The 16,534-nt window shown below is 36.9% G+C and overlaps 1 protein-coding gene across 1 annotated transcript in view; it reads right to left on the minus strand.

The window, feature by feature from the left end:
• The window catches only part of LOC126443737 (uncharacterized), a 448,679-nt gene that overhangs the window by 29,059 nt on the left and 403,086 nt on the right, over positions 1 to 16,534 (minus strand). The window contains exon 11 of the mRNA XM_050090959.1: positions 11,972 to 12,089. Within this exon, the coding sequence (XP_049946916.1) occupies positions 11,972 to 12,089 (118 nt within the window). The remainder of the gene's footprint in view (positions 1 to 11,971; positions 12,090 to 16,534) is intronic.

Raw genomic sequence — 16,534 nt, forward strand, 5'->3', positions numbered from 1 at the left:
GAAGGGTGGGAAGAAGTTTCTCAGTTGCATAACACCAACAAAAAGTTTGAAAAGTTCTCTGACGTCTTCAACTATTATTTTGAAATAGTATTTCCTCTCAAAACAAGGGTGGTAACAAACACAAATCTAAAAGCAAAGTCAGGGATAACAAGAGGCATAAAAGTCTCAAGTAACACAAACAGAAAATTGCTCAGTTACAGAAAAAGCTGCAACATATCCCTTTCCTATATCAGTTTTATCACAAAATATATGCAAGTGTATGGAAAAGTCATATGTCAGGCAAAAATATTGGCCAATGATAAGTTTGTATCAGAGTCAGTAAATAAAAGCAAAGCAATCTGGAAAGTAATAAAGTAGGAAGGAAATAGTAAAAAGGAAACTATCACACTGAACTGTGACAACAGGGGAATTACTTACCTGCAGGAGTTTTGCATATCTCTTCAGGCAGCACTATGAAGACAATACAACAAATCTAATAATTAATAATAAGAAAGATAGCACAATAACCAAAAGAATAAAGTAAATTCTTACCTCCACTCAATCTATTTCTATGACATATCCCTGAACGAAATCATTCACATAACAAAAGCCTTCAGAAAAATGTCCTCAGGAATTGATAGTATTCCAGACTTCATCATAAAGGAATGTATTATAAACATTGCAACACCCCTTGCTGAGATAATTAGCTCATCTTTCTCAACCGGAACCTTTCCTGACTGTCTTAAAATTGCCAAAGTGATCTCTATTCATAAAAAAATGTGACAAAGCAAATTTGGAAAACTATAGACCAGTCTCATTAATATCAGTTTTTGCCATCCTCATTGAAAGAAGTGTGTATAACAGATTAATGGAATTTCTGAATAAGAACAAAATCCTCACTAATGCCCAACACAGTTTTCAGAAAATAAATCTATGACCAATGCCACATGTAATTTCTTACAAAATGCTCTAGAAGAACTGGAAATAAACAAAATGATGCTGGTATTTTCTTAGCTTTTGACATTTTACATTTTAGACCACAGAATCTTGCTGGAAAAACTCCAAAAGTGTGGCATTAGAGACATTGCATTAAAAGTGGTTCTCCTCATACATGCCAAATCGGAAACAAAAAGTAGTAATAACATATAAACTACACATGAGAGCACTAGAACATACTTTTCAGCTGCAGGAATAATCAAAACTGGAGTCCCTCAAAGATCCATTCTCAGGTTTATTTTTTTCCTTCTGTATATAAACGACCTAGACGTAAGCATAGAACCCCAACTAAATACCTTGTCTGCAGATGACACAAGCATCCTTCTTACAGGGAAACATAAACACAGCTACAAGAAAACATAAATAAAGCTACAGACCACCTAAATGGCTGGTTTGGAGGAAATAAACTAATAATAAACACTTCCAAAATGACTGTGCTTAATTTCTGTTTGAAAGGGCAAGCCTGCAACACTTCAGTAAAAATAAAAAGCTGAAGGAATTACACCCTCACTGGAAACAAAATTTTTATGCATATGGCTTCAAAATGATTTTAAATGAGAGACACATAAAACAAAAATGAATACAACAATGAAAAAAGTATGCTACAGCCTATGCTTACTTGCACACAAAGCAAGCTTCCACATTGTTACAATTGCATACTTGGCCCAGTTCCACAGTATTCTACAGTATGGAATTGTATTCTGGGGTAGCACAGCTACTAGATCAGTAACCTTTCTGACCCAAAAAAGAGTTGTAAGAGCAATGCACCATGCAGAACAGACTGACTCATGCAGGCTGCTCTTTCAGAAGTCTTCCATCCTCCCTCTACCCTGTCTTTTTACTAGTGTAAATACACGAGGAAAAATATCAAAGAGATAAATCAAAATTGTAGTGTACACAAACATAATACTAGACAAAAAGACAAACATCATGTTCAGGACAACAGACTTTAAAACTTCAGTACAAATGGTGCAATACAAATGTACAATAGTCTGCCTCATGAAAGTTATTTCTTCATTTTATGTGTTTCACAAATCCCTAAGGGCATTCTTATTAGATCACTGCTTCTATTCAGTGGCAGAATTTTTAAACCGTGTGAAGTACAACAGACATGAAGCAAGAAAACGCATAAACTACTACTGCTTCTAGAGCAAGATCAAATACATATAATGAATTTACTGAAATGTTAAAAATAAATTTTTAAGTTATATGTAACCTGTGTGTGTGTGCGCGTGATGTGCAAATGAGATCCCACAATCTGTAGAGATTTACTGGATGAATAAATATATAAAATAAACAGTTTTTCTTACACATGTTCAATGTGAGCCCATTTGACAAAGGACACACATGGAGTTAATAGGCAAGTTCTTCCCAAACCTTGATCGATGTGTCTGGAGTAATTGTTGCAACAACTACTTCAGCCCTGTTCCTCAAGTCAGGTAGATCTGCTGGTAACAAAGGCATATGCACGTGATTCTTTATGAACCCCCAAAGGTAAAAGTATGCACAGTATCAGATTGGGTGAAGCTGGAGGCCATGTGAAACAAGCTCTGTCATGCGGCTGCTTACATCCAATCCAGTGACCGGGTAGAACGTCGTCTGATCAATCATAAAAACAAGGAGAGGAGGAGAAGAAGAAGAAGAAGGGGGAGAGAGAGAGAGAGATAGAGAGAGAGAGAGAGAGAGAGAGAGAGAGAGATAGAGAGAGAGAGAGAGAGAGAGAGAGAGAGAAAGTTATGCCAGTGAGGGGGCGCACCGTTATGCTGCCAAATAATGTTAGCTTCTCATAATTGAGGGAAGAGCCTTAGTTCTAGTGGACCAAAATAACAAAACATCAGTTACAGCTGCTTCACTCAAGAAGAAAGGCCACAATATGGCACACAAAAATTCGATTTATGGGAGTCTCATTGCAGCTGTACCATCTCATTCGATTTATGGGAGTCTTATTGCAGCTGTACCATCTCTTAAGGATTTGATGACCCACAGATGTGCACATTATGTGTGTTCACATCACACTTAGGTGAAATGTAGATTCATTACTGAAGTAACACAATTCAGAGAGTCTTCATCATGCAGCAACATTTCATTTGCTACATTGGCATGTAAACTGTAGTCTGTAGGCTTTAGAGCTTGTAACGACTGCAAACAATAAGGACATAGCTGCAAGCATTTCCTTAAAAGTCTCCACCCAGATGTAACTGCAATTTCTAATTCAAGACTAGTCTTCCAAAATGATTTCTTGGGGCTAAGCGTAAAAGACTCTCTCTCTTCCTCGATTGTCCCGTACTCTTCCCTTAGCAAAACGGTTTCGTCTATTATTTATAATTGTAAGTCAACTGTAATAAATACTAAAAAACCTTAAAATGCTGATATTCACTTTGAAACACACAGTAATTTTTGCCCATTTTGACACATTTTCATTAGCTGCATGTATAAGATAGTTACATGAAACTATTAAATTCTTGTTCAGACGTTATTTCATTAAACTTTATTACTCACTGTGTAATTTAATGAAAGCCAATGATATTGTACATTTGGTTTTTATGGAAACATTTTCTTTAATGAAATATTACTAATTTACTACACATTTAGTCAGAGGAAATTTCCAATGCTGCAAAAAATTGTTTGTTTCTAGATTGTTATAGTTAATTAAAAGTCCTCTTTCTCCTCGTTTCAACAAACATTTTTCTTCTTCCAGAAAATTCAAACTTCAAAAGTTATTCATGTACAAAATCTTTGTGTTCTACAATTTTCCACTCTTAAAATGTAATTACAATGGAGTCTCATTAGTATGTCCTTCATTGCTGCATTTTCCCATATAGTATGTCAGTTTCTGGAAGTCCTATTCCCAACTGCATTAAATGCCTGTTAAAACAACTTGTTTATACATTCTCCATCCCTGCTTAGTGTGTTTAAATTCAGCAGTGTCTGTATTGTTTGGCTGCTGCAACTTTTGCAGCCATGAGTTCTGGGAGTGGTAGGCCTAGGGCACTTGTGGCTGAGAAGTGACGAAACATCCAGGGAGACAGAGCTGTTCAGTGGAGGCAGGATTAAAGTTGTAGCAGGCAAAAAATAAACTGAAAAGTTATTAGAGTGTAACTCAGTGGTATTTAAGGTGTGACTGACTCTCAGTCTGTGGCCTTTTTTAACACTGTTCCAATATGATATGGACTAAAAGACAGTGAGACAGTTAACAAATGAAGAAAAGTGGAACATTATTCAGGAAGTGGATAAAAGTTCACTTGAGGCATGCTGACATTGCACGAAAATTGAACATTCTTCCATCAACATTAAATCCAACAGTGAGAAAATGAAAAACAATTAAAGCAATTTATTTCTAAGGAGGAAATGAGAAACAAAAATGTGTACGTAAGAAGTTCAGTTTCCAGACCTGGAAAACATGTTACTGAAGTGGATGTATTTCAACTGATGGTACTGTAGTTCATTATAAAATGATTTATTTGGCACAAATGCATATTTCAAAGCATCTAATGGTTGGATTTACTGTATAAATGTGTTCAAGGAGAGGCTGGAAGCATAAACATTGACATTGTCTAGTCATGAAAAAATACTCTTCTGCCAATCTTAGAAAGGTACAGTGTCAATAACATTTTTAGTGCTGAAGAAATGGGCTTATTTTTTGCACCTTCTGTCTGAAAAAACCATTCTGAGTTCAGATGAGAGAGATGCCATAGCAGAAAATTTAGCAAAAAGACTGACTGTCTCATTATGTTGTAATGAAAGGGAAACAGAAAAGCTTGTGCCACTTGTAACTGGAAAGGTTAATGCCACTAATAACTTGATAGGTGAAGAGGCAAAACTGTTTTAAAAATGTGTGAGCATTTCCCTGTAAATACGCATCTAATGCAAAAGCATAGGTAACAACAACTATATTCGAAAAATTATTGCATACCTGGGATGCAATGTTGGACGTTAATAGCAAAATCATACTGTTTATTGACCAGTGCACAGTACAGCACCAAAGTATGTCATACCTATGTCACATAAATGTAAGGTTTTCTCCTACTGTCTGCAGAAGCCACCTTCAACTATTCAACTCTGGCATTATAAAATGCCTGAAACAAAAATACAATGAGAGTCTTGTACAGAAGAGGCTGATCAATGCTAAGCATTTTTTAAGAAGTGCCTGCAATTCTGTGCAACTGTGCAAGAGTGTACAATTTCAAACTGCTTCAGGAAGGCTGGTTTTTGTCAGATACTTAAAGAAGACATCACACCAGAAAATGAAAAAATTGCAGCTGAACAACAACAACAAATAATGCAGGAAGCAAAAACATTAACTACTTTAGTTTGATGCATATGCTGAATGTAACGAATGTGTCACCATCTGTTAGTCTGTGACAACTGATGAAGCCTTGCAGGACAGGTAGCACGGAAACAAGAAGAAAGTGAAGACAAGAATGCAGAGTGTTTGCCTGTTCCTACAATAACAAAAGCTATAGGCTGATACCAGATATGTACACGTCCAACATATTGGCCAATGTCACCATATTTAACATATTTTTGCGCCTTGTATTCTAATGGGTAACTCTGAGTGTTTCTGGATTTGGTATTCTGAACGTGTTCTCCAAAAGGCACATTTTGCATTCTAATTTATTGAGATAGTACGCCAGAAAATGTGTTGGGGGCAATCGAAATACAATTTTAAAAAAATAATAATAATAAAAATAAAGTGTCCCATTAAGCAATCACATATTGCCCCATATCTCTAAATGTGATAATCTTAATTCTGACAATATTATGAAAAGGATAGATTGTTATCCATCATGTAGAGGAGGTGCCGAGTCCCAGACAGCCACACAAAAAGCTTGCTATACATGGAGCTTTCTGCCAAAAGGCCTTAGACACACTAAAAGATTACCATACATGGAGCTTTCGGCCAAAAAAGCATTCTCTTACCATAAAAAACACACACACACACACACACACACACACACATTCATTCATGCAAGTATGACTTACACATACATGGCCACAGTGGCTGGACTGCATGCAACTGTGCCTGATGGGAGAAGAAATCTGGGTGGTGGAGGTGAGGAGAAGGCTGCAGCAGTGAGGGAGAGGGATCGCAGGATAGGGGGGGGGGGGGGGGTGTAGTGATGATTGCAGGAGCATGTAGGTATGTGGTGAAGACAGGTTACGGCTGCTAAGTGTACTCTGGAGGTTAGAAGGGGGAGGAGGAAAGGAGAAATGGAGAGAAACAGAGGAGGGAAAAAAAGGTAGAGTGACTAGTGGGTACACTGGTAGAACAGAAGGTTATGTAGTGCTGGACTGAGGGCAGGGAAGGGGATAGGTAGTGAAGGACTGGGACTAGTGAAGACTGAGGTCAGGCGGCTATGGGAACTTAGGATATATTGCAAGCAGAGTTCCCACCTACACAATTCAGAAAAGCTGATGTTGGTAGGAAGGATCCATATGGCACAGGCTCTGAAGCAGTCACTGAAGTGGAGCACATTGTATAGGGCACAATTTTCAGCAACTGGGTGGTCCAGGTGTCCTTAGTTTTAGTTTTAGTTATGTCATGTTCCATATATCATTTTCCTGATTATTTTATCGATACGATGTGGAACAAGTCAGATTACAAGATATATATATATATACACACATGAATAGTGCTAATATTAATATTAATGAAATTTTTAGTTCTACACACGCAACTACATTAAGAGGTAATTTTTTTTCTAACCATTTCTGAAACAGAAACTCGTCCATGGAGTAGGAGGAGTCGTTCAAAAGAAATGATTTTTTAAGCTAGATTTAAAACTTGATCTGCTACCTGCCAAACACTTTATGTTGTTGGGAAAATGATCAAAGGTTTTTGTTGCTGAATAACATACTCCTTTTGGAGCAACTGACAGCTTCAATAATGGATAGGAAAGGTCATTTTTCCCTCTAGTGTTGTACGTATGAACATCACTGTTCTTCGCGAATTGATGAAAAATGTTCAAATGTGTGTGAAATCTTATGGGACTTAACTGCTAAGGTCATCAGTCCCTAAGCTTACACACTACTTAACTTAAATTATCCTAAGGACAAACACACACACCCATGCCTGAGGGAGGACTCGAACCTCCACCGGGATCAGCCGCACAGTCCATGACTGCAGCGCCTTAGACCGCTCGGCTAATCCCATGCGGCTTCGCGAATTGAAATGGATTAGTTGTAACGAATTTCATAAGTGAATATATGTACTCTGTTGGTGCAGTTAAAATACCTAACTCCTTGAAAAGGTGCCTACAGGACATCCTTGGATGAACACGACTAATTATCTCACTGCTCCCTTTTGTGCAATCAATACTTTATGTCTAAGTAGTGAGTTACCCCAGAAAACTATTCCATAAGACATTACTGGGTATAAATATGCAAAGTACATTAGGAAGCTGATTTTTTTATTACCAAGACTAGCGATAATATGAAGAGCAAAAGAAACTGAACTTAGTTGTTTGAGAAGCTCAGTAATATACTTTTTCCAGTTCAAGTTGTCATCAATGTGAACACCCAAAAATTTGGATAAATCTACCCTGTTAACTGAGCCCTGTTCATATGCTACATCAATTGTCGGTATGACTCTAATCGGTGTACAGAATTGGATATAGCAATATATCACAAAAAATACCAACTGGCGATAATTTATTATTTAGGGCTTGTACTATTTGATGGGTAAATGTGTAAATAGCATTCTCAGTCGAGTAACCCTTCCGGAATCCGAACTGTGACATGCTGAGTAAATTATTTTCACTTAAATGTAAGACTACTCTTGAATACATAACTTTTTCGAATATTTTAGAAAATGAAGTCAGCAATGAGACTGTTCTATAATTATTTAAGTCACTAGTGTCCCCTTTCTTATGAACAGGTTTGACAATTGCATTTTACAATCTGTCTGGGGAAATTCCCTGAGCCAGCGAAGCATTACATATATCGCTAAGGACTCCACTTATTAAATTAGAACAACACTTCAAAATTCTGTTAGACTCCATGAACACAACATGAGCTCTTGTTTTTCAGTATATTTATAATTCCCTTAATTTCAGTGGGGGATGTTGTTGCTATTTCTAAAGGCCTAAAGTTCTGGGGAATGACATTTTTAACATATTTTTTTTGCTTCTTCAACTGAACCCTTTAACCCAATTTTTGCTGCTACATTCAGAAAGTGGTTGTTAAAGATACTTGCAACTTGTGAATTATCACTCACAACATCATCATTTAGCTTTATTGCTATGGTATGATGTGCACTGTCAGGCTGCCCCATCTCCTGTTTGACAATATTCCATATAGTTTTAATCTAATTATCCGCATTATTAATTTCTGTCAGAATGCATAAGCTTCTTGACGACTTTCCTTAAAATGTTACAGTATCTTTTGTAGTAAGCAAGTAACATCAGATCCTGACCTATACTTGCCTGTCCATATATTTCCCTCTTACACAATATCTTAATTCCCTTAGTAATCCATGGCTTACTTGACTTTGTAATGGCTTTTTTGGATAACGTTTCAGGAAAGCAACTCTCAAATATTGAGACAAATCTACAGTGGAATAAACTGCATTTGGCATCAGCATCATTTTCTGTGTATACTTCATCCCATTCTACCTCTTCTAGGCTGCACTTAAAGCTTTGTATCCTGTTCGCATTAATAAGCTTCCCTGCCTTGTGTGAGCCTGCCTGAATCCTGTAAGGTGCTATATGTGTTATTTCCATTAACTGTGCATCATGATCAGATAGACCATTAACAACTTGGTACACATTAATTGTTTCTGCCTGAGCACTGTCTATGAAAGTGTTATCAATAGGTGACCTACTATCCTGCTGCACGCAAGTTGGAAAATTTACAACAGATACTAGATTGAAACAACCAAACAAAGATTCTAGCTCATTTTTCCTATCCATATCTTTTAAGAAATCTACATTAACATCACCACAAACCACTAACTGTTTCTTTTTGTCTGACAGGTAGCTCAATAATGCCTCAAGATTTTTCATGACTAACTGAAAGTTACCTTGAGGGGATCTGTAGATTGTTACAATTACTATAGAAGTATGTTGCAGTAGCAACTCACAGGCACATGCTTCAAGGGTCTGATCTACACAAAAACTATTTGTTTCATTATCTATGACTTTGTGTCCAGTTTTTATAGATGTAGCAGCTCCTCCTTTTTCCATGTTGACTTGACATTAATAAGATGCTAATCTGTAATGTCTTAAATTTAACTTCTTCATCCCTTTAGTTACATGGTGTTCAGAGAGACACAAAACATCTATACCTTCAGAATTTACCCCATTTTCTAGGCATACAAAAAGCTCATCTATCTTATTTTTCAGTCTTCTAATGTTCTGATGAAACACACAAATTTTATTTCTTTGGATACTGCTACAGACATTATGGCACTGTTCTGTTTTAATCTGTTGGTCAAAGTTTGTCAGTGGCCATCTATGTTGAGATAGACTTTGTTGGTTGTCATGCCCACGTAGAATGCAGCACAGTGGTTGCAGCTTAGTTTGTAGATCACATGATTTGCTTTCACATGTTGCCCTGCCTTCAATGGGATGGGTGATGCTTGTGATCCAACTGGAGTAGGTGGTGGTGGAGGGGGGGATGATGTATGAGAAAAGTCTTGCACCTAGGTCTATTACAGGGATGTTAGCCAAGAAGGAAGGGACTGTGAGCAGGGGTGGAGTAGACGTGGACAAGGATATTGCTTAGGTTTGTCAGCAGCAGAATAGCACTGTTTGTGTGCATGAATATGTGTGTATGTGTCGGGGGGGGGGGGGGATCATGGGTAAAATATTCCACATTTCAGGTCATGACGAGAGGTAGTCGAAACCCTGACAGAGAATGTAATTCAGCTGCTTCAGTTCTGCGTGGTATTGAGTAACGAGGGGAATGCTCCTTTGTGGCCTTATGAGTTTGGGAAGTGGTATATGAATGGCAAGACAAGGCACTGTTGATCTGTTTCTGTACAAGGTTGGGAGGGCAATTTTGGTCTGTGAAGACTTCAGTAAGACCCTTGGTATATCTGGAGTGAGAGACTGTTCATCATACACATGCGACGACCACAGGTGGGTATGGAATGGGTGGCAGTTGTCAAAGTGGAGGTATTGCTGGTGGCTGGTACATTAGTATTGACAAAGGTACTGATGTAGCCATCTTTAAGGTGAAGGTAAACATCAAGGAAACTGGCTTGTTGGCTTGAGGAGGACCAGGTGAAGTGAATGAAGAAGGTGATAAGGTTTTGGAGGAATGTAGGTAGGGTCTCCTCACCCTCGGTCCAGATCACAAAGATATCGTCGATGAACCTGAACCCTGTGAGGGACTTGGGATTCGAGGTGGTTAGGAAGGGTTCATCTGGTCCATGAATAGGTTGTCATAGGTTGGTGCCACATGGCAAGTTTTCGTCTGCCATGAAGTTTCATATCAGTGCTAACTCCACTGAACAGTGAGTCGGCACACTACTAAGAGCTGCTGTTGCAACTGTGTAAGCCAATGTGAGCTCACATTGTTGTCAGATAGTACATGCATTCATAAGGTGTCGCTGATGCCTGTCACATTTGTTGAGCAACCAAGAAATTTATGATGCTCTGGAGTAAGAATTCAGTGATTATAGCTCAGTGCGAGAAATATCATAGTGGGAACAGTCTGAAGGAGATTCATATTCAGGTAAGCTGCAGTGTGCTAGAGTTTTCCACAGCTAATATTGTTGCTACAGACGTTTTATACAGAAGCCAATTATGAGTTACATTACCCAAGAATTCAAATAATACTTTTTGTTTGGAAAGACTTTCTGTCATCATTATAGTAAAATTTGCAATCCATCACAGAACTAAAATAGATATAAAAAATAAAACTTGCAGCTTGGTCTTTTTAAGTACGTATTACTCTTTAAGATACATCAAACACAAATGTGCCCAAAACATTTTAAATACTGGCATAACTGGGTGGTTTTCTGTGTCCGAAATTTTTCCGGGTGTCTGAACCTCAAAACTGTTAAACGGATTATGAGAACTCAATGAATTTACATAATGCAGGATTACCTCTACTTTATTGCAGTAATTATTTCTACATTTCATCTATTTACCTAGACCTATGAGCACTTTGCCCTGTAGTGAATAGATTTGCAAACACACCACAAGTAACTTCCTGGCAGATTAAAACTGTGTGCCAGACCGAGACTCAAACTCGGGGCCTTTGCCATTCATGAGCAAATGCTCTACCAACTGAGCTATCCAAGCACGACTTATGTCCTGTCCTCACAGCTTGACTTCTGCCAGTACCTTGTCTCCTACCTTCCAAACGTCACAGAAGTTCTCCACTAAAGAGTGAAAATTTCATTCTGAAAACATCCCCCAGGCTGTGGCAAAGCCATGTCTCCACAATATCCTTTCTTCCAGGAGTGATAGTTCTGCAAGTTCCCTCACAGAGAGTAAAACTGTAACTGCCTTGTGTTAACTTTATTACCTTTCATAAGAATTTCCACACTACCAAAGTTCTTATCACTCCTAGCAACTGATAAAAACATGCAAGAAAGTGACAGTTGCATTGTAACCATGGACACTTACATTCATATTTTGAAAAAGAATGACCTTTGACAAAGTTAATAACAAAAAAAGAATCTATAAATGATATTGACTAATGGTTACTGGTCTCTCTTTGTTCAGAACCACGGAACAAGAGAATGATTTGAAACACAATACAATTACGAAATCGAACTCTATTTTATTTTGTATACATAACATTCAGTATAAATAGCAAAGTCCTTCAAAGGTGGAATGAACTGACACTGAAAAATATGCAACTGATATTATACAACTGAATACGGATGTATCACTGTTGATTGTTCTCTTGGCGAGTTCCAGAAAACAGAACTTCAAACATTTTATTGTAACAAATTCATTGTGTAATTATCATAAACACAAATAAAATTAATAATATTGACAACATAACATGTAATGCATATCTGATGAAATTCAGTATGTACCTGCACTGGAGCTGTACTGCTGTTTGGCTGAGGATGTGGTCCTGTCCTCATATAAGTCGGTGATGGGTGGACTTGTGCTGTGTGCATATTTTCTGTGCTCGCTGGAGTCACAGGACAACTGTAACACAATAAAAATCAGTCAGTTGTGATTAGGTACCACTGGTAGAGACATACGTAAATACTTGTGAAATTACCAATAAAAAGTGACTTATTAATATCAACATAATAAATAATTGATATTAAGATGGCACATAAAAACAATAGCTCATTCTCAAAAACATCCAGCAAAAGATCACTCCATTTCCATTAGTAGATGGGCTCTTCAATTCTGTGATTACCTCCTTAGTGCTCAATTCAGTACGGCTTGCAGTTCAGAAAGCAATGAGAAGTTTCTGGGTGAGACTGTAGTGTTTCGAGAATTTTGGCAAAAATTCTAGAACCACTCGACCTTCTACCGTCTTGAACACACAATATTTTAGATGTAGGAGTGGGATGATAGAATCCTACCTACTACACATCATATGTCTGTGTGTGCAGGTTTGAAGTCTGTCGTAAAAAGATTGTAGACATGGCGGTTGAACTGCACCGACAAGTACTTGTCGGTCGATCCATGGAAGTCATAGTGAAAGAGCAAGGAAGAACTATGGAACTTCTAGGTTATTCTGTGTTAATCATATCAGTGACCATTGTTACAAATAACACAAATATTTGAGATTCTTAATTCTGAAAAAAAAACCTCTTATCTTGGGCTTGCTGGAGGCAAGATGTATTTCACGGTTTGTTATGGTTGTTAAGCCAACTCTTTTCTAAAACATCCTTAAATCTGTTTCTGATGTGAGACGATACAAGTGACTTACAAAAAGTCAAATGCTTATAAGCGAAATGTGAATTTTGTTCTTTATGAAGCTCAAATATACCAATAGTTGTTGAAAAGTATTCTTCGAGTACCTAATTATTTCACAAATAGACAGAGAGTCTTTAAGGTTCCTGTAACTAGCATCATTCTTCAGAGAAGAAGTTTATAGAGATTCCAGAAGCCAGCTATCTAGAGAAGAAGATTGCCTGTGTACACCAAGTAAGTTGACTCAAATTAAGAGAAGTGGGAAGTTTGCACATACACATCACACACTCTTAGTTGTCCTAAAGCATTAGAATGTGATGACGTGTGAAAAAGGAGCCAAAGAAATGGGAATTAGAGACGAAAGTGAGAAAAGTTGATGTTGCATGTTGCCATAGCAACCAAGCATAATAAGACAAAAATACCAGTCACGGATTTGGATTCTGCCTATAAATTCTAATGGTGAAAATTAGTAAATGCAAAAAAAAAAAAAGGGAAGACGTAAAAAAGTAATAATGTTAAAAGAACGGAGAGAAGATCTCAACATATTAGACTAAGAAGAGATACACTGAGAACAATTCGAATAAGAAGATCTGGTGTGGGGAGTATACAGCTTTCACACGTCATGGGTATGCAGATGGAGAAACCTACATCCAACGTCGCCGGCACCACTTGCTGTTCACCAGTCCTGATTACACATCCACTCATCGACGCAGCCGAAATTCTACATCAGGTGTGCATAAAACAGAACTTTATTGTATTAATACAATGTGGTATTAGCCCTTGAATGTACAGTATTATTGCAGTTATTATACTCAGAGTTGAATTTTCTTAAAATGATTACTAGGTCTAAAGTTAATAACAATATGGATAACTTAGGACAAATGGAAAAAAACCTCAAGAACCAGTTACGGCTATGAGAGTTAGTAGAGAAATGCCAGACTGGTCTGAGATAGTAAACCTAATCAAAGCACAAAATGCTAAATTAGATGTACAGAGTACAGATTCAGCAGCTTTAAGAAAGGAACTAAATGAAGCTTCTAATGCTAAGAATGAAACTCTAAAGAAATAACTAGGCTCAGTAAATTCTCAATTAAATTTGCTCAATGCCAAAGTTTAATCATAAAGCAAAGAATTTAGTAGTTCATGCAAAAGCATGGGGGCTTTAAATACTGTATTTGATGATTTAAATACTAAAGTAGAGGATTTGAAATTAGAATTAAAGAATGAAGTAAACTGCCATGTAAATCAACTGTTCATTTACTTTAGTCAGAAACAGAATGATCAAATCCAGGGTTTGACAAAGAAATTAGAATTTGATATTGAAGAAACATGTAATATGGTTGAATCCAAAATTAATGAAAAGTTAGGTTCATTTGAAAATGTATGTTATGTTAAGTTTGATGCTGTAAAGCAGGGGTCGCATACTTTAAAAGAGTGTGCCAACAAGCAAAATATATTAATCCCAATAATCCAATCACAAATTACAGGTATTAATACATGAGTAGGTGATGCAGAAAGAAACTTTAAAGAGAAACTAGCGAAGTCAGACATTATAAATGTCAGTAGTTTGGAGGAACAGGTGGAGGAAATGATAGATCGAAAAGCTGCTGCGAGAGTAACCTCCAGGAACATATCGCCTACTGTTTCTTCCGAACTTTCAGATACTCAAAAGGTTATAGATGACTTATGGAAAGAATTCAAACTTATCCAGGACAAAGTGGAAAAACAGACAACTTCACTGAATGCTGTGTTAACTACTTAAGTAGTTACTGATTTGCAATGGGGAGCGAATTTGGGGTTATCAAAAAAATTCCCTAAGTTTAAGCCAGATGGGGATGTACATTGTGTGTATGTTTGTGTTTGTTTGTGTGTCTTTCGACCTGCCAGCGCTTTCGTTTGGTAAGTCACATCATCTTTGTTTTTTGATAAATTTTTCCCATGTGGATTGTTTCCCTCTATTATATTAATATCAACTCATTTTTTGAAAAGATTCAATCAAGCTTTGCCAAAGAACTGGGAAGATGCGAAGAAAATTGAATTTTCTGTGGGGTACATTTTAGGGGAAGCCTCAGAATGGGGTACTGTAAATATTGAGAACTTTTCTTCTTGGGAAGATTTCCAGAAGAAATTTAAAGAAAAATACTGGTCGGCTAGTGCACAAGAGAAGTTAATATCAGATTTGCGGGACCTGAAATATTACAATAATATGTGGGGTACTATGAGAAAATATTTTCACTAGCATTTAACACGGGCGAAGTATTTAGATAAACCGATGGAGGAAAAGAAAAGACATCTTGTGTAGTGGCTGGGAAATATTAGAAGCATTGTTGCCCTTTGTGGACGCACTTGATGCCTTAAGTAAGGACGACAATGAGAGTGTACAACAAAGTAAAAATCAGAATTACAAAAGGAATAATAATAATAATTTTTAAAAAAATGAGGCCAACTTTGCTAGAGTACACCAGTGCAACAGAAATAATGGCAATGATAATTATCAGAAGAACCAACCATCTTTGAATTTAGGTCCAGTAACTTCGCAGGAATTTGTGCCAAGTAATAATAGAGCACAAAGTAGTAACGTAGTGTGCTGATTTGGTAACCAACCAATGAGGAAAAAGTAGTGTGATCTGGATCCAGGGCTGGAGCCCAGGTCATAGAGGTACATTAGGAGGCCTAGTTAATGATAAGTATGTTAATTTCATGCACAAAATACCGACAAAAGAATGGTTACTGCTGGAAGAACAAAACCTAGTTATCAACAATCCACAACCTATAATACCAGGGACTTCTGAAGTTTACAAATTTATAGACTCAGGGAGTGAAGTATCATCATATCTAGCGTATTCTTTAACTCATTAAAGACTAAACAACACTTAACGCTGTTAACAGTAACTGGAATTTACATAGTTGGTATAACGGGAACAAAAAGTAAGGTTGTGAAACATGAAACACAAGTGAATTGCCTCTCAAAACATGACCTCTGGTAATCTGAATAAATAGAGATAACACTCGTAGTTCAAGTGAACTGTAGAACTTGGCATTCTTTGTTTTCAATATGTCACTGGAAGCCACTTCCAGGCTGAATTGTTGAATATCAATGGAGATATCAGAGAGAATAGCTTTTGATACCAGGAGCTGGGTGCTTATATAAATATGAATATGTCTGTTGTTGATTCAAAATCTAATAACAGTATTATTAACAGCATTTGAAAAACACAACCAGGGTAACTTTTGATATATATTGTGTGAAAATGACAAGTACAATCCAACTTGTTACTCAGAAATGTATTATTTATCACAAATGAAAAGATTGAAATTGCAGATCTTTGTCTGCTTTGTAAACAAAGGAATAGAATTTGTAGCCTAAAGACTTCTTCATATAATTTCATCAATACCCTTATTGCTAGTGGAAAATAGTAAAGATTAATATCATGCAACACAAATATACTACATCAGTATATAGACAACAATGAAATCTAAGAAAGTTCATGCTTGTTGTGAGATATGTATACTCTTCACTTCCATCTTACAATTAACTACTACGTTTCTTGAAAATTCAAACTAAGAAACTAAAATTGTACTGATTAAATTTTCTCACACCATCCTAATGATACTTGTACATGTCCACAAAATTCTCAGTGCAACCTCAATGGCATATCTCTACATTATCCCTTCTTTTTGAGGCTGAAACAATGCTTTTATTCTACTCAGTTGTTTCGCTA

This window comes from Schistocerca serialis, chromosome 1 (assembly GCF_023864345.2).
Source record: "Schistocerca serialis cubense isolate TAMUIC-IGC-003099 chromosome 1, iqSchSeri2.2, whole genome shotgun sequence".
In the NCBI taxonomy this organism is placed as follows: Eukaryota; Metazoa; Arthropoda; class Insecta; order Orthoptera; family Acrididae; genus Schistocerca; species Schistocerca serialis.